General features: G+C 40.7%; 2 protein-coding genes across 2 annotated transcripts in view; both read left to right on the top strand.

Moving 5' to 3' along the window:
* Positions 1 to 8319, top strand: part of STIMATE (STIM activating enhancer) — a 45212-nt gene extending 36893 nt beyond the window's left edge. Inside the window, exons 5-8 of the mRNA XM_069812457.1 lie at positions 1153 to 1265; positions 2194 to 2271; positions 3140 to 3289; positions 4195 to 8319. Coding sequence (XP_069668558.1) covers positions 1153 to 1265; positions 2194 to 2271; positions 3140 to 3289; positions 4195 to 4311 — 458 coding nt within the window. The 3' untranslated portion in view covers positions 4312 to 8319. The remainder of the gene's footprint in view (positions 1 to 1152; positions 1266 to 2193; positions 2272 to 3139; positions 3290 to 4194) is intronic.
* Positions 8320 to 12016: 3697 nt separating this feature from the next.
* MUSTN1 (musculoskeletal, embryonic nuclear protein 1) lies at positions 12017 to 16381 on the top strand. The gene is made up of 3 exons (XM_009914721.2): positions 12017 to 12251; positions 15154 to 15274; positions 16038 to 16381. The coding sequence occupies exons 1-3, from the start codon at positions 12243 to 12245 to the stop codon at positions 16142 to 16144; spliced, it is 237 nt and encodes a 78-aa protein (XP_009913023.1). The 5' UTR covers positions 12017 to 12242; the 3' UTR covers positions 16145 to 16381.
* The last annotated feature ends 1658 nt before the right edge of the window (positions 16382 to 18039 follow it).

Here is an 18039-nt window from a genome sequence, read left to right as displayed (position 1 = left end):
GTGCTTAGTTGCTGGCTGGGGTTAAACCACGACAGTAGGTCTTACTGTAAAACTTGTTCAGGAAGTTTTCTTTGTTTTGGACTCCAGTCTGATTTATTGGTTTCTTTTTGTAGCATTTAGGCAGCAAACAGTAAGTCTCAAGACTATTACCAAGTATTAATACTGAAAGTCTTTCAGAAATGTTCCAGAAAAGGAAGTAGCAGCTATCCATTATGAGTTACAAATATATAAAGGCATCTGAATTTCCATTGCCTGTTATTCATCCCCAGGCTAAAAGTTTTAAGCTGCCTTTGAAGATGTTGCAGAGACTATTGTGAAGACTAAAGAGATAACACCCCTGGTCCAAAGCTTCCTTTTGGTTTCCAATGAGTGCTGCTTTAAGCTCACCTGCAAAGCTTGTTAGGCATACCGGTCCTCTTTTTACTTTTTTTTTTTTCCTCTTCTTGCTTTCATGGAGTATAATAGTCTACATAAGTTTTCATGTTCAAATATTTGTGGTCTTCATTCTGTCCTGGCAGATAACTTAATGCACTCGTATTCACTCTGCCACAGTGGGGTGCAGCAGAATTTCAAACCCTTTCAGGTTGAAACTAAAATGTGATCTTAATTTTTTTGTTCAATTAAATTTTTTGTAGCAGCTCTTGCACCTGTTGTTTCAATTATCATTGATTAATGATGGTAACTAACTTTGTAGAGAGGAAAAATATGTTTAAGGTAGCCTAGGGAGAATGGCAGAAATCATCTCGTTTCTACTTAGACTGAAGGGAAATGTGTTTTTCCACAGCTATGTTTCCCTTAAGTTTTTCCTTTTAAGAAACTTAATGCTTCATGATAGAGTGTTAAAAATAACAATTAGATGAGAAACAAATGTAATGCAACTATATCTGCCTTGTTTTCATCAGATTATGTAAAACAGTGTATAACCAGGTACTGCTGAATCGGATCAAGTCCAGTTATATTCAATTTCTAACTGATACTTTTTTGAAAGTTGGGGTGAGGCTGAAGGAGGGCAAGGAACAGCATTAAGGAAACTGGAGAAGGCACTTTAGAGGATATAGCTGCCCAGCCTCTTCTAATACTGCTTTTCTAAAACATTTACTGTGAAGTAAAATCAACCCTATGCATGTATTGAACCTTTGTTCTTTCTTGCAGGTGATCCACTGCAGTGCAGTGCTTGGGTGGGCCAATGTGCTCTGTACATAATGATTATGACATTTGAGAAAACCATCATCATTATAGTGCTTCTTATACCTCAGTGGAAAGAGGTTTGTATTTTTGCAGCATTTTACACACAAATAAATTTCAGGTGGAAGCTGTGAAGCAATAAACTTCTAATAGTGTTCATTGGTTTGGCTCAAGCATCATAACTGTCTATAGTCAATCCCATTTAGCTCTGTAGTAGTGGTATGTTCTTTTAGTTTGATTAGGATACTGCTAATTAGGCTTTCTGGCATCCATTGCCAGGATTATCTTATCATGTTTTGGAGGTTTTTTTATATACTGCAATATATAAGACTTCATTCTATCTCCTTGTCTGAGTTCTCTTGAAGCTACTAAGTGGTTCTTCCTTTTCTTAATTCTTTAACCCTTACTTACAGCTATTTTGTATTGCTTCTTGTAGTATTTTAAAGAATTTTCTTTCCCTGACCTTGTCGACAGATCTAAACTTAGAATTTTAGAAATTTGCAATGGATTAGTGAAGCCATTGCTGATGACTGGATAAATATTTATTTTGATAGAATCTGCGCAATATAATATTCAAAGTGATGGTGCATGGTGTTATAGCCCATTAAAACCAGTTAGTCCCTATTGTATGCTATGGACTACTTTGGGAACTGTCTTCTCCTTACTGTGTATTTTGTAAAACTCTGCTCTGTTTAAATTTCCTAAAGATGGAACTTAAAACATGTTCCTGGGGAGCACACAGCCCTAAAATGTTCAAGATGACTCTAACACAGCTCTTTAGACTTCTGTAAACAAAAACGACAGAGATAAGTTTCTTGTCAGCCCCACTTATTTATCTGTGGTAATTTATAAGCTGTCCTAAGCACTTTCCTTTTCTACAAAGCTGTCCTTTTTTGGTTCATATGAATTATTTCTGTAGCATTAGCTAGTACATGAACAATTGTACATACTAATCCAGTTATATGCACACGCTGTCATGATCTGAACTTAATCCTTTTCTTTTCACAGGTAGCTTTATTGAATCCTATAGAGAACCCCCAGTTGGAGCTGGCTATCGTCATGCTGATAGTTCCCTTCTTTGTTAATGTTAGTACAACTTGCACGCTTCTGTGAGATGTTTACTTGGATATCTCTCTGCCATATGTTTAATTAATTAATGTTAGTCCTTAAAGCACAGTGTACCTTGGTGCTGAAGTTATTTTTTAAAGGGTGTTAAAGAATGGATAAAATGTCTGGATATGTAGATTTTACAAAGCTCCTTATTGAACTGAGTAACCAGGCTCGGGAGAGGTGTAGAAATGCATCATAGACCTCTTCGGGCTGATGACTTCAGTAGATTGAATGTAATACTGAAACAGTGACCCAGGGATTATAAAATTACAATGAAATTTGCTTTAGGAAACAGTTGGTCTAAGGATAGCTGTACTGTGAAGCATCCTGTGTCTGACCATAGCTAATAGTGGCTGGCCTATGATGGAGCAGAGGAAAAGGTCAAGTGCGCAATCATCCTTCCCAAAGTATATGCTTCCAGCAGTCTGGGATTTAGGGACTAGAGCCACAGGTGGTGGGTGTCCTTGCATTTAATAACTGCTGGTGATTTTTTTTTTCTTTCATTAATTTGTTCAAACATGGATTTTATCCTTTGAGAACCAAAAGTTTGTTACACTATCTGCCTAAATTCTTCACATTTCTACATGAAGAGTTAATAAGTGATCACTCTGAACAGCAGCTACTTTTCTTATTTTCTTCTCTTCTACAAAGGAATAAAGTAGCTATGTTCTAGAGCATTCATGCAATGTGTAAGAAGCCATGTGACTGTATGCCTGTACAAGATTTTACCTGTTTGGCCAGTTCAGAATTGTCAAGTTTTCCTAATTCTGTCCAAATACTGACTGAATGAATATCTGCTACTCTGAGGAAAACTCAACTGTCACTTCCCCCTTCTCTTTAACAGGCATTAATGTTCTGGGTAGTAGATAATTTTCTTATGAAGAAAGGGAAGACAAAAGCTAAACTTGAAGAAAAGGAAGCAGGACAAGATTCAAGAAATGGAAGTAAAGTCCGATACAGGAGAGCGGCATCACATGAAGAGTCAGAGTCAGAAGTATGTAGAGTTAATTATTGCAATTAATGCAATATCAATCCAGTTCATCCCTCATGCCATTGATTTCATTGTAACGCTGTCAACTTAGTTTTGATTTTCTTTGCATGTACCTCTAATAGTAGTTCCTAGCATTTGCAGTTGAAAACCAGTTAAGAAAAATGGCATTGTTGCACCACTCATGGTAGTTAATTTCTTTCCAGATGGGCAGGAAGACATAATAATATATTTAAATATCACAGGTGTACTGTGTTACAAATGCTTCTAAAAAAACCACACAGAATACAAAACTAATTAGACAATTCTAATTCAAAGAGAGGTTAATAGCTTAAAGTGAGAGGAAGCCGGTGGAGGCAACTGGCCTGATTTTGGAAAAGTATTTACATCCTTGCCTTAGCATAATTTTATTCTAAATTATATTAAGTGGGCAGTTTTCAGTTCAGCTGAAGGATGGGTGGTTCTTTGAAGGTAAGTTGTTTTGGCTTTAGTTGGTTAGTGTAACTTTTCTGCACTCTAGACAGTACTATTTGTATGGGGTTTTCTTTAATAAAATTACTTCCATATTACCAGTGTGGATAGAGGGTTTATATATTCTCTCTCATTTTAACAGCAAGCTGCCCCCACTGTTCTGGAGGTGCTGGAATTACTTATTTGGTTTTTAGAGTCAGTGATTGTAGTAGAGATTAATATTTATGCATCCTTCTTTGAAATTTACTGGAAGTTCCAGATAGGATGTGTGATATTTGATAGTACTGGCAGTAATTCCAAATTGTGTTCTGTAAGCTCTTTCTTGAGCAAATAATGAGGTGCTTTGCAATCATAAAAAAAAAAAAAGTAAAAGGTTAAAAGTAGTGAAGAAAGAGTGTGACTTTGATCCATGTTCCTCAGAAGCTGTAATTTGTTTTTAGATCCTTATTTCAGCAGATGATGAGATGGAGGAATCAGATGCTGAAGAGGACCTGCGTAGACTGACCAACTTAAAGCCCATTAAGAAAAAGAAGCATCGTTTTGGTCTGCCTGTATGACACATTCCCTGACCTGTGTATTTGCAGGTTTCATGGCAAAAACTTCAGTCAGTGGGTTTTAATGTTGCAACTGCATCTCCCCTTTCATACAAACTGACTTATAAGCAAGGTCTACCAACAGAATGCAGATGGTTGGAAGACTTCCAGTTCAGTTGCACTACAGACACACTGACCAATTATGCAAGAATGTCTTCTCATCATGTGTGGAAAAACGCAGCGTTGTTAAGGACTAGTTGCTGAGGGGATTTGTATCTGACATTTCAGAGAAGATCGTAGAAAACAGATACAGCAATCTCTCACTTATGGTTACTGATGATATGGTTTAAGATGTTCTCAAAAAGGCATCAGAATCAACTAAGTTAAAGGAGTGTGTTTTATTACTAAAACTGGCTTTTGCAGCATAATTCCTAGAGCAGAATAGTTTATGGTTACAAGCTGTAACTTAACGTTATTTTTTTAAGTACAAATGTTTACTTGCTACTGGGTACCTATGGAACTAATAGGTGGAACAAAGATTTTTTTCCAAGTCTCCTCGAATCTATTTGACTATTTTATATTTAAGTTATATTTTCATACAGTTGTATTTAAAGATTCTCTTTGTCAGAGAAAAGGGTGCAGTTCCCGCTTTTGTGCAGAACAGGTCAAAAGATTCGTAGTGAAAATCTTATTTATCCTTGTATCCTGGTTTAAGACAAAGGGATTGCAAAGGGAAAAACTCTCTGTCACTGCTGAAGTCACCAAATGTCACTAAAAATGCAGTCCTAAGTATGCTTTTGACCACATCATTTGAAAATACCTTTTTTAATAGGAGGTGGTGTTTGCATATTTGACAAACGTGCACTTTAGTGTATAACAAAAATCTGTTGTGATCAGTTACTTATTTGTGAAATGAATATCTATGGATGACTAATTATTTCTGTTTCTGCACGTCTCTTGTGCATACCTCTCAAATTACCCAAAAGAGAGAGAACATTTCTTATACTCTTCCTTATATAGGGCCTGCCGTACAGGACCATGATCTGATTGGAGCAGTTGTGCTGCAATACTGCAAATAATTCTGTCCCTTGTTTTTTGTTGGAAAAAGCAATCTTCTGTTTAATGTGCTTTAAAAGATTTCTCCTGTTAAATTTCTATAAAGTCTGGTTATCCTTTAGTATTTAAAAAAAACAACAAAAAAACAAACAAAAAAACACAACAACAACAAAAAAAAAACCCACAAAAACCCAAGAGGTATAATACAGTTGTTACTACAGAATTTTTGTGATTTTCAGTGTCTGTCTGCTGATAATTGACAACACTTGGTAATCTGAAACCTAGCAGACATGTTTTCAGTGACATCCTTTTGCTTTGCATATTTTCTAAATGATTGTTTCTGACAGCTTTCCTTGCTTAGTTAAACCTTGTGCAGGACAAGTCGATGTGTTGAAGAGGTGACAACAGACCTTAATTGCAAATCTGTTGTAGTATCTGGACATCAGAAATGTTCCAAGCCTTAAACCAAACAGTTTCATCGGAAAACTGCTCAGAACTTTTTAAGATTTTTTACATTTTTTATAGATTTACTAGGTCTTAATGTGATTTATTATCCAGACCACTTAAATGGGGTTCTTGGGCCTTAGTAAATACTGAACTGTGCGCTCCCGTACTTCTTTTCACTACTCCAGCATTCCTTTTCACTGCTTGGCTGCCGAGGTGAACACAATGTTCTAAGACTTCAGGTACACCTCAGCGTGTCCAGCCAGCTAGAAGGGACATTTACCAAACCTAACGTTTGTGAGTTTAGTTGAGCCACTGACCTCTGTTACTGTGCACTGAAATGTAATAACTGCAATAAGTTTAACTACTAGTGTTTCTTTTAGACTAAATCTAGAAACTAATGACAATGGAAGCTTAATTGAGTTATTCTGAAATGGGGGGTGGGGGGATGGGGAAATGTCCCTAATCAGTGTTGCCTCTGTTTTAGGTTTTTTGGTTTTTTTCATTGATTGTGTGACTTGCATCTTCTCTTGACTATTTACCACTGGGCGGGTGCGTATCTCCAAAAGCACAGTACTTCAAGGAATTCATCTTCATCAACAGAATAGTTTCATACAGCTCACTTTTCCAAAGGGATTTTAGAGCTAGGACTGGCTCTTGTCGCAAATGTCAGCATTTATTTTTTTTAGCATAGGATTTGTTCTATTTCAGATAGTGAAATAAAGCTATTCACCATGTGCTACATACCACTGCACAACTATCACTATCCTCGTCAACCACCAGAGATAACTGAGCAGCGCACACAAATTTAACTGTACAAGCTTTCATTTTATCTTCCTTTTCCCTCCTTTTCTCCGGTTACTTAAATTATTAAAATTATTTCTAGTCTCATGTTTAGTCTGTGAAGTGTCAGAATAAGATTATGGCCTTAATCATGTAAAACATTTGTTTTGAGCAGACCTCAAACTTATTGACCAAGTACAAAACAGTATAAAGCACTATGGAGCAGTTTCTTGAAGACAGCAATAGCAAAGGTATATGAATGCCTAATTTTTCCTGTCTTAAGTGCTTAAATGTCACTTGGTTTGAGATTTTTATATGCCTAGCAAGATGATGTAGTAAAGCACTACGAGCCAAAGAGACAGAAGTATTTTAAATACCACAGTAGTAATGAAGGACCGTATCTTCAGAGGGGAGAAAACAGCTCTAACTTTCTCTACTAAGATAAAAATTTTTTCACAACCTTAACCAAATAACAAAAACTGGTTTGTTTTTTTCCCATTCATTCTTTGTTATCATGTGAAAGAGATGGAAAATAGAAAATTGGTAGTTTTCCTCTTCGTAAGATAAATTCGGAATTCTTGCAGTAGGTACAAGAAGGACAAATGCTCTTGTCTGAAGAGCTTGTATGTGTGAGAAGGAAGTATGTGCCTAGTGCTTCACTATGTCTTACTGTTTGTTGTAATGTATTGGCAGTACAGTCTGAAATATTAAATTTTTCATAAAGAGTTGATCCAGTAATAATATTGCAACGTGATGACGTTTGCATTATCCTCAAATTGGCACTCTAAATTTATGCCTGGTAAATGTGCTTCAGGACAACTCATGGCAAAGGTTTAATTCAGGCTGTGCTTAAAAAAATGTGATTCTGTTTAATGAAAATAAGCTATGTAGTATATGCCAAAGTAAGAGAAAGGGATTGTAACTTACAGAAGAGACACAGAAGTATTGGTGGAGATCGGATTTACCGTGAATGGTCAACCTAAATGTATTAACTGTTTCTGCTATCTGACCTGTGACACATCTGCATAAATTTAAAACACTGGTGTTGTCTAATACGTGGTTTTCAAGTTCTGGCTTTAATATGTTCAGGTCCCCTTGTCTTACTTTAAGTAGGTAAATGCTATATGTTAATGTTGCTAACTAAAATGTACTAGCTTTTCTTCAGGGAAAACTCAGAAACTGAGTTGCAAATTAGAGCAATGCAAAGTGATCCCCTCCCAGGCGTCTGCTCCAATTCCAGCTGTGCCTGGGGAGGGAGGTGTGGGCTCTCACCCTCTGCTGAGAGCTGAGCATCACAAGGAATTTCTGCCACTGTGCTTGACTAACCCATGTTTGCAACTTTGCTGTGCTTTTTACGGGAGAAAACAGTAATGAAAGCAAATACATTCAGCCACATCAAGTCAGAGTAGATCTACAGCATAGGCGTGCAAACTTTTTTTAGGTAAAGTTTCCAGTTCAATTACTGAAAATGACTACTATGGTTTTACAAAGTAAAACTGCAGTATCTTTAAAAAAGGGACTCTTTTGTAGGTGTTTTTGTCTTGCGTGGGTATCCGTCTCAAACTGAATGTTGGGTTTGTTTGTAAGTAAATTCAGAGTATAGCCTATGTGAGCAAAACCAACAGCTGTATTCTGCTACCCTCTGTTTGGACCATATTGTTTAATCAGTGATGCTACCTTAAACTTCTAAGGGTATCTGATGTAATTACATTGTATAATGGTTTACAATAAAGTTTGACTTATTACAGATTTGTACACTTGTTTTATACTTTTTCTGTTTAAAAGTGTGCGTGTTTCAGTGTTTATAATATGCTGTTTTGGGAAGCAGGTTTTGCTACTGGAGTTTAACTTCAGAACTGCACATTAATTTTTTGCAGTCTCATGTTGGGTATTAATTTCGATATATTCATTTACCTTAATAGCAAGTCCCAATTCAGTTGGAGGGACCACTATTCCTAAGTAGCAAATTTTGTTTACGAGTGTAAGAATCCTTGCAAGCTCTTCTCGGATCTGTTCCCTGAGGAGGGTTTTTGCCCTCTGCTTGTGCACACACGGAGAATAACTGTCTGTATTTTCATATGGGAAAATAAAACTTTCGATGCGCAACCTGAGAACTCCTGAGATTGCAGAACACTGACCTGAGGCCTTCTGGAGTGTAGGATGATGTTAAAATGCTTTAAGCACACAGCTGATTATCACAGCCCGCTTTTGGCTTTTCAGGCAAAGCCAGAACTTCTGGTTGTTGGCAACAAGAATGTGTAACCTCAGAAATTTCTGAATTTACCTCCAATATCCTGTCCCTTGGCAGAGGCATGGCCCAATTCAATAACTTGTTAACCTGTTTTATCTTCCGTTCCCCTTCTGATTTGTTTGCAGCAGGTAGTAGAAATGCAAGCTGAGGGAAGATGTCTGAGGGTCCTGTTGAGAAGTTTGCTTGTGCAGTGCCTTGTATCACAGAACTGATGTAGTACCTTCTCGGGGACAGAAAACGGCCACGTGGGGATGTCTAGTTGTAGGACTGAGTAGCCTCTCTGTCCCGTATCTCCAGAGGGCAACGTGCTGGAGATGACCAATGTCTTCCTTGCTTACTTTAGTCTCTGCTGCTTCCCAAAACCATGCAAAAGGGGAAGGGGGAAGCAGTGCTGATTCTTTTCTGTCTGGTGAAGACATCACTCCTACGTGCTGTCTATGTAGTGCAGAGTTCTCTCTTCAGCTCCAGGGAAGCAGCTTCTTTGGTTACCAAAGTGTCTGCAGCAAGCACTTGGAGTTCCCTTATTATACCCAAGAAAATAAGTGTAGCCTAGCTTGGTTTTTTTTCTGTTTTGTTGGGCAGAAAGATGCCATCTTACTCTCCAGGTTCCCTGGAGGTATGGCAAGGTATCTACCATCAATTTTCCAGAGTGCTGGAGGAATGAGGAGGACCATGTAGGATGAGAGCTGGCTCACTGTGAAGGTGTAACGTGACCATGTGCAGGTAATAATTTCTTTCTTTCTTTTCTTTTTTTTTTCTTTTTAAGGCTGCAGATGGTGAGAGGTTGATATCTTTATGCCAGAATAGAGCAGAAATCCTGTTCTTAGTGAGCTGCTGTTGCTATCACCTCTTCCTATCTTGGTGGGAGCAGTTTAGCGTGTTCTGCTGGGCTGGACCTGCACAGTATTGACCCACTACTACCTCTGTAACTCCTCTATAATGTTTGCCAATTACTTTCATTACTTCTCACCTACTACACACAAGCAGCCCCATACCCACTGCATCCTTAAAGGAATTCAGAGTATAATTGTCAACCTATCAAGCCTGTCAGTCCACTGAGGGATGTTGGCAGTTTCCCGGAGAAGTCAGATCTTCTGTAAGATCTGTGTCTCCTGGAGATCACAGTGGCCATACGTGTACATTTACTAAATTCTCCGTGGTCATCACCATATTTTAGCTGCAACTGTTCCTCAGCAAAGGAGTCTTCCACACTTCGTATTGTGGTAGAAGATGAAAGAGGGCTAACTTGCATTTTTAATAGCCATTATTAAATAAATGAGCCTATCTTGTTTCATTGTCATTTGTGTCCCATTTAACAGATCTCAGGACCTCAACCAGGTGAACAGGATTTCTACTCTGAAATGTAAGCAACTGTAGATTTAGGTTGGTTTTTTGCAAGGAAAAATTAGCCCACGATCTGTGAGAGGAAATTGTTGTGTGTGTTGTTCAGCACTGGTTTAGGAAATGTATAATCAAAGAGAACAGAATTGTCCAGGCTACGGGGGATGTCTTAGAAACTTCAGGATATGCTGCCTACCTCTGTGGGTGCCTCATCTCCTATCTCAAATGGCATGCCAGCTGAAGGTGTTTTAATTTTGTTTGTATAATGATTTTGTTTGTATGAATTAAATTGCCATGAAAGCATAACTCTGTTGCTTTTGAGTGAAGAATATATAGTACCAATTAAATGAAGCAATTTTGAAAGCTGAAGGGAAAAAAACAGTGTCTTAAATTCTAAATATTTGCTTTAAGCATGCAGAATGTTATTTTGTTGTTGTAACAGTCAGAATAGTGACGCTTATGGGACTGTATAGAAACATCTTAGCAGAGAAGGAGAGGTGTTACTTTGTACAATGGAAAAAAAATCTGCTGTTTTTCTTAAGTTGATAGGGTTTTTTTCTTCTACTTTGTTAGCCTACTGAAAGGTACTGCTGTTCTGCAGAAACATTTCCTCTAGTTTACTAAGCCATGGCTTTAAAATAGAAATTCGATGTAAGGAATGGCTAAGTACATAACACCCAAACTGCTTCTTAACCTACAAATAATTCTTCCAATAGTCACATAAAGGAAAGCATCTTCTCAGGCCTGGAAAGAGTTCAGCTTAAAGGCAAAAACAGGCACCCGGAGGCCTCGGGGATAGTTCCCAGCCGACAAATCCCATCTCCCTGACTGTATGGCGCTAGTGCTGTGGTACTGATGTAATGTTTTCATAATGAAAAATGCCAATTTTATTTTACATCCTGTGCTTCTCTCTGTAGCCTAAACAAAACACAGGCAGAGCTCGAGAAGAGGCCAGGGCAGATTTCTACCACTACAACGCTCGAACTTTCTAGTAAAAGATGTTTGAAGGTCTGCCACATCTGCCTTTCTCGTATTAACATATCTGGCTGGAGTCTTGGTTCTTTGTAGGTGTTGAGTGTAGTCACAGACGCTGATTTTTTTGCACGACACAAAGAATTAATGTAAAAAATATATTAAAAAAAAAAAAAAAAGGGGGGGAACCCCGTACCCAACCCTCCCCCACCCAACCCTCTCCTGGTAATAAAAAATAGAATTCATGCTTAGAGGGGTTTTTTTTTCTATTTAATTAAAAAATAGTTTAGGGAAAAATGTTAAAAGTTCTGGGAAAAGTTTTACTACTGTCAGCATGTACAGTGGGGCACACTGAATTTATTCATGTCTGAGTAAGTTATACCTATACAGATGACAGGTGAAATGATTAAACTTACTAATACCGCTGTAAGTAGAAAGTGATTTTACTCTCTCGGTTGTGTAAGAGCTGGCATCAGGGCAAGCTCAGCAATAAGAACTGTTAAGGGTAAAACTATATCCTGTTTTATTTACTCTCCAAAATGGACAAAATACTCTTCTGTTAGAGATCCCTGTGCAAAAGTGATTTAGGGTGCCATGTTATGCTTTGGATGTTAGGTTTAGATATAATCTTTAGTGAATTCGTGTTTTGTTATGCTGGGAAAGAAACACAAACACTTTCTCCCCCCCACAAGAGGATTCAGAGTCAATTTTGTGTCAATAACAAAGTTTTGCCTTTTCAAGTTAAAAATAGAGCCCCAGTGGACTTCCCGGGAAGTCGTTTTGTAGTGGATCGGGCTTCGCCGTGGTCCCGCTGCCACAGCTGTCCGCTCTCATCAGTCCCCAGCTCCATCCGTCCCCAGGCACAGGGCGCAGTAAATACTGCAAACCCTCGTCATCGCTAAGAATAAACCTTTCAACAACAACAGCCTCTGTCAACCTGAATCATCCTGGGTTCTGGTTTGGGAAAATGACCCAGCTAATGACTTCATGTTAGATGCTCTATATAAGTCGAGGAAAAAAACAGACGTTCGCAGAGCGCGCGGGCTGGATTTAATCAAAGCCGGGAAACGACCTCGGAAGGGATTACGGTCGAGTGAGCACCGCAGTTATGTCACAGGTACAGGGAGATCTGTGAGACTGGCTCTTGTTAGAGCAGGGTGCCTAATAAATATATTACTGTTTCAGAGGGTTTGCTTGGAATAACTTATTAGCAAGTTACTCTCGTTAACCAGTGAATTTGGCTTTTCTGCTCTATATGACTTGTTCGGTTATGTTGACGTATTTAAACACTGTTTATATATTTTAGCAAGTAAGTTGTTAGGAGGGATTATTTGAAGAAGAAGGAAAGCAGCTGCCCTCTACATGGTTAATTAATTCAGTTTTAAAATTTTCTGGTTTACCATAAATATTTTTATTTATGTAGGAAGGGAAAAAACATTTCCACTGCTCTGGTTTAGGGTGTTTTACAGAAGGAGTGATTTCTGCTTTTGCAACACGCTTTCTCAGACAATGATTTGAAATTTTGGCAGTAGTTTTGAAAGGACGTGGCTATACTGAAGTATGCTGTTGTGTAAAGCTTAATGTATTGATATGCGGGAAAAGAGAGAGCGTGACTGAAAATTACAACTGTTAGGATACAATATTTGAGACTGAAATTTTGTATTACACGCTGGTACGTTCATTTTGTAAGTAGTAGTTTGTCTTTACTGTGTTCCCCAATAATCCATGTTTCAAAGTGATCTTAAAATTAGCTCAGAATTTTTGAGTTTTTCACATAAGTGTTAGGTTTTCAACACAAGCTACGCGTGCCTGGTAGGAGTTCTCCCCAGCATGAGAGTTTTACATGGTGGGTGGGATGGAGAGTAAGAACATGGAAAGGGTAGAAGAGCACAATCCTTCAACCACAGAGAGTAACTTGGTTCGGCTTATTTTCTTTACTCCAAAGAAAGAGAGACTTAAAAAAACAGTCATATGTCTTGTAAACCAACACTTTTTGACTTGTGACAGGAGGAGATAAAGGGCAGGCTGCACTGCTGTGCCAGCTGGGAATGGCTCCTGGCAAACCTTGCTTACAAATGCACTTGCATTGGGAGCAATTAGCAGTCTTGTGGCTGCGACACTGGCAGCTGCTGGTGCTGGCAGGGCCAGGGCTCACCTCTGTGGCTGACGGTAACTGTTCTGTGCAGCTTTTTTGCTCTTTAACTGGGGGCTGACTAATCCACAGCAGCTGTCCTGCTGGAAAATCCACCTGTAATCAAAGCATGAGAGTTTTTATTTTAAAATAACTGGATGAAATCCAACAGTTCTGCTGAGCCTGCCTGTGTCTTAGTGCATCTCAAGTGCCTCCTTTCCTTACCCTGTCCCCAAGAAGTCCCTTGTCCCCGTGGAAAGAAGCCTCGCAGTTATTGTGTTGTGTCAACAACGGGTGAAGGACCTTAGCAGGTTTCGTATTCCTGTTGTACAAAACAAAGAGTTTTTTTCCCTTTCTGTGTTGGAGCCAACATGGGTCTATACTGGGGGCCTGTGCACCATGCCATGGGCATGGGGCACTGTTCCCATCAGATGCCAATTTTCATTACAGACAGACAAATGAAACCCCGTCCAGAGGGATGTTTGGTTAACCAGCTAACCGACCAAAAGCTGTTGCGAATTTTGAAGGGTTTGCTACCACCCTTTCCCCTTGCTTGCTTTGGCTACTTGTAGAATGTTTTCCCCCAGAGGTCTTGTGAATGTTTTGTTTCCCACAACACATGCAAATGGGATTGACAGCGAGCTATTCTGAGCGTTCCGGGGAATTTACAGCCAGCAGAAAACATACCGAAGGCTCCAGTGCAGCCAGCCCACCCTGCCCAGCGCCAGGCATGCACACGCTGTCTCTGCAAGCTCCGCGAGACTCCCTGCTCCAGCCATTTGCAGGCCTTGAGGGATTTGTTTCCCTCCACAACTGTTTTTAGCTTTACAGGCGGTGCCTAGAAACATGTAAGTGGGCTCCACTGCTGCCAGAACCCAAATATCAGAAGCCCTAAGTAGGTAGTGATGGTCAGAGAACTTTCTCGATGGTTAAGTGTGCAAATCTGTTAGAGCTGGAGTGTGGGTGTCTTTTGTTCTTTTTAATCCTATCTCCTGTGCCCCTGTATCCCACCGCAAGGTCTGCCTGGCGGGACCTTGGCGATCTGTCCTTGAAATAGTAAACTGAAGAGGGAAGGTTAATAGTGCCGACTGCTGCTGCTGGATGTTGTGTCTGACTTTGAAGTGCTAATTTAAAGGTAGGGATAGGCTGATATGAGCAAATGTTATCCCGATTTTCTTCTAGCAAGATAAACTGTAAACAGATTAGTACTTGGACATTGCAGTGCACCACCTGATGATGCATCTGTTTTTATATTAGATTTTCTTCTCCTTCTTTGGGTTCCAAGTCCAGTGTTTCAGGTGTGTTCAGCACATGCTTGTAGACAACCCTGTTCAGTGCTCAGATACTTTTGTTCCCTAAATTTAAGATCAATAACTGTGGGTCAAGTGTTAAGTTTATTCCAACTAAATCATGCCAGATTTTAGAATCCAGAATCTCTCTGACCAGTCTCCTGAAGACGTAGTGACTAGACTGAGGCACAAGGACAATTTAGTAATGAAGATTTTTTTTTCCTTCCCCAATATTGGACAGATCTTTCAGTTACCAATCTGTACTTGCAGAATGACCAGGCAGGGCTGGACAGAGAAAATTTTAAAATAAATTATAAAAAATAATAATAATTAAGCAATCCATTGTCTCTTTTGAAGGCTGTACAATCAGAAGACCATTTCAGAACAGACCAGTAATAGTGGCAACAGATTTTGGGAATGGCAGTGAGACCACGGTTGTGCAAAGATCTGGAGTAGCTGAGCATACAGTCTCAGAGCTGAAATAGGTGGAATATTGTATTAGCAACTCTGTATGTTGTAGCCTTTGGGTTAAGGCAGCTTTGTTCCCTACGCTTCTAAATGTAAAATACTGATGTGTGGGCAATACGTCTGTTTCTTAGCCAGCCCCTGTGAAAAAGAAGCGGCCTCCAGTGAAGGAAGAAGACCTCAAAGGAGCCAGAGGAAAGCTTTCCAAAAACCAGGAAATTAAATCCAAAACCTACCAAGTGATGAAGCAGTGCGGTAAGACTCCTTGACAGAAACAATTAAGCAGTCTTCCAAAATAAAACATCAACTGAATTGCTCTTTTCAAGTGAACGGGTGTGCCTCTGAAAGAGCAGCCAGCAGTGTGCTCCCCCCCCCTCCCCGGCCTGGCTGTGCTGGGACTTTGCATCCATCATCGTGGCTTGGAGTGATCGTTCTCCCTGTCTGGACCAAGCGGGAGGCAGAGCCCTGACTTTGCCTTCTGAACCGGGGTCCAAACCAAGCCCTGGGACCGTAGTCAATGTCGGTGACTGCCCAAGTTGAAGGCTGGGGGCTTGGTTATAGGTTAGAGGATTTCTAGGTTCTCAATTGGATCAATGTGTTTGAGATGAAGCAGAAATTGGGGGGGATAAAGGGCAGAAGGTGGGAGAGAAGAGTGGCTGCTTGCACTGAACGCCCCTGGTGCTCTGGTTTTGTGTGGCTTTTCCACCACCTGTGGGAGAGTATAAGGAAAAATGTTGCATTTTAACCCCTCTTCAGTGTAATAGCCTGGACCTCAGTAGTTTCCAAGTTTCTAAAGCACCTGCAAGGATTTGGGGCCAGTTGATGGTAGCAACCACCTACAGGTGCCGTCCGCTGCCCTGTGCTTGGGGTGGGAGCACTGTTCTTTAAGGTTTGCGAAGTTGATGGACGTGTGAAATACTTATCAAATGCATATATATGTATTTCAGCAGCACTAGTTTTACCCTCCGATTTTAGTGTTCTCCTTCACTGATTGCCTCTCCTGGTTTTCTTTTCCAAGAACAAATGGGCTCTGTGGCACCCTCCATATTCAGCCGGGATCGGACAGGGGGTGAAACAGTCTTCGAGAAACCGAAACAAGAGCCGGCCAAGAGCGTCTTTGGCTGACGGCAGAGCTGGATGTGTGTCACCCAGATGATTGTCGTAACGTTTTCCCAAATTTCTGCCCCTTACGCTGAAGTCACTGTAGACCTAAGTAGCTAATTTCTACTGTAAGTCATTAAGTAGGGAATAGACTCACGTCAGAGGGTACAACTTCCACGATAATTTTTATTATGTGCTCTCTTTCTATGAGTTGAACAGTGTTTGCTGTAATGGTTTAATAAAAAAAGGTTGTTGGACATATCTTGGCATATTGTGGTGGCTAATTTCAGTTTAGGCTTAGATTAATTCTGTGGACACTTTGGCCTTACAAGCGATGATCTAGTCTGTCAAATGCAAAGAATAAACGTCCAGATGACACAGCTTTAGCATCAGTGCAATTTCTTCACGCTGTGCCCTTGCCAAGAGGGAGCTGAGGAGGAGCTGGTTGGAGGGGCGTCACAGAAACCTGGAGAATTCACCCAAATCTGCGCTGACCGCAGCGGTGCCCCAGCAAGGCCCCTCAGGCCTGGGCCGTGCCACAGGGCAGGGCCCCCCCGCCATGGCCCCGTGGTGTCCCCACCTGTGTCTCTGCTGAGAGGCGAGATGGTGGGCTGTCAGCGTGCCCCGGGGCCAAGGGAGGGCTTTCGGCCCCTTCTCCCATGCCTTTTTTCCCTCACGTCCTCGAGGTTCTGTTGGATCGAGCGAGAAGTGGGGCGGCAGGCCGGCGGCAGTGCAGGCGCCATGTCCCTCCTGACTGACGAGCCGGCCGGCCCGCTGAGTGTCCCTGTACAACAGCAAACCCACGCTGGGTGGAAGCTGGTTTTTTGGGAACTCTGTTCGCGTCTTGATTTGCTGCATTAAACGTCAAACCAGTTTCCCCCCCCACCGAGTCTATAAATTGGAGTATTTCCCCTCAGCTGGATCTTTGTGCTCAAAAACGGGTGATCTTCTGCTTTTCTGGCAGCTGCCGCGCTTCTCTCCCACTCCAAGTCCCTGGCAGTGCATCTGGGGACAGTAAGATAGGTGCCACCTTTATTTAAAGAATTACTTTAATTTTGCACAGGCGAGACCTGATTAAGAGGTGAAAGTGATATTGAAGGTCTCTGCACCATGAAGAATATCATCTTTGCCTTTTGTGTCCCAAACACTTGACGGTTAAAATGTGCTGACATCCACAAAGCTCCCAGAGAGGCTGCGGAGCGGGTCGTGCATAAGGCAGCAGCAAATCCTTTGGGTTTAAGGGGGAGGTTTCCTTAAAAAATTAAGGGTATTGCTGGTGTGTTGCCCTGCCCCATTTTTTTCACTGATTATTATTACAGCCAAGACCCTGCCTCCTCACTCTGCTGGACACTGTTTCTCCATGGGGCCTGGGCTCCTCACAAGTAACTCAGCACAGCCTTTTCCTCTGAGAAAGACCCCTTCTAGAGCTTTGAAGATCAAACCAAAACAAAACAGGATGGAAAAAAAAGTTCCCACCCTGATAACACTGCAGCTGTCCCTGCGTCAGATTTAACAAACCCTCCTTAATTAGTCTGTGAGGAGAAATTGGCAGGAGGTTGCTTAATAATTAGAGAAATGATGGAGCGGGACAAGTGGGCCAAAATGTTGCTATTGCTTTTTTTGTATGATACAAGTGACTGAATATTGTAAATTTGCTAGGCTGGGTAGCGGGGGATGGGGAGCGGTACTGTATATCAGACCCAGCTTTGGGAATGTTGCTGCCAATTTAGCAAAGCACAGAAACCTCTGTGGCCCACAGACCTGCAGCGCGGATACAGCAGGGAAGCAAAGTAAGTTATCTCCCAGAAACCTGGGATTTTGCTAACAAACAGCTTTATTTCCAGGATGTCCTCAGGTTCAATTATTTGTGATGCTTCCCAGTGTGACAGAAAGTGCTCAGGACCAGGGATCTTTCTTTT

The sequence above is a fragment of the Haliaeetus albicilla genome, chromosome 24, assembly GCF_947461875.1.
Source record: "Haliaeetus albicilla chromosome 24, bHalAlb1.1, whole genome shotgun sequence".
Taxonomy (NCBI): Eukaryota; Metazoa; Chordata; class Aves; order Accipitriformes; family Accipitridae; genus Haliaeetus; species Haliaeetus albicilla.
This window is presented reverse-complemented; position numbering and strand designations above follow the sequence as displayed.

Excerpts from the sequence above, each read along its gene's own strand:
- MUSTN1 (XM_009914721.2), top strand. Across the intron at positions 15,275-16,037 it reads CCAAGTGATGAAGCAGTGCG|AACAAATGGGCTCTGTGGCA; the intron begins GTAAGACTCCTT and ends TTCTTTTCCAAG.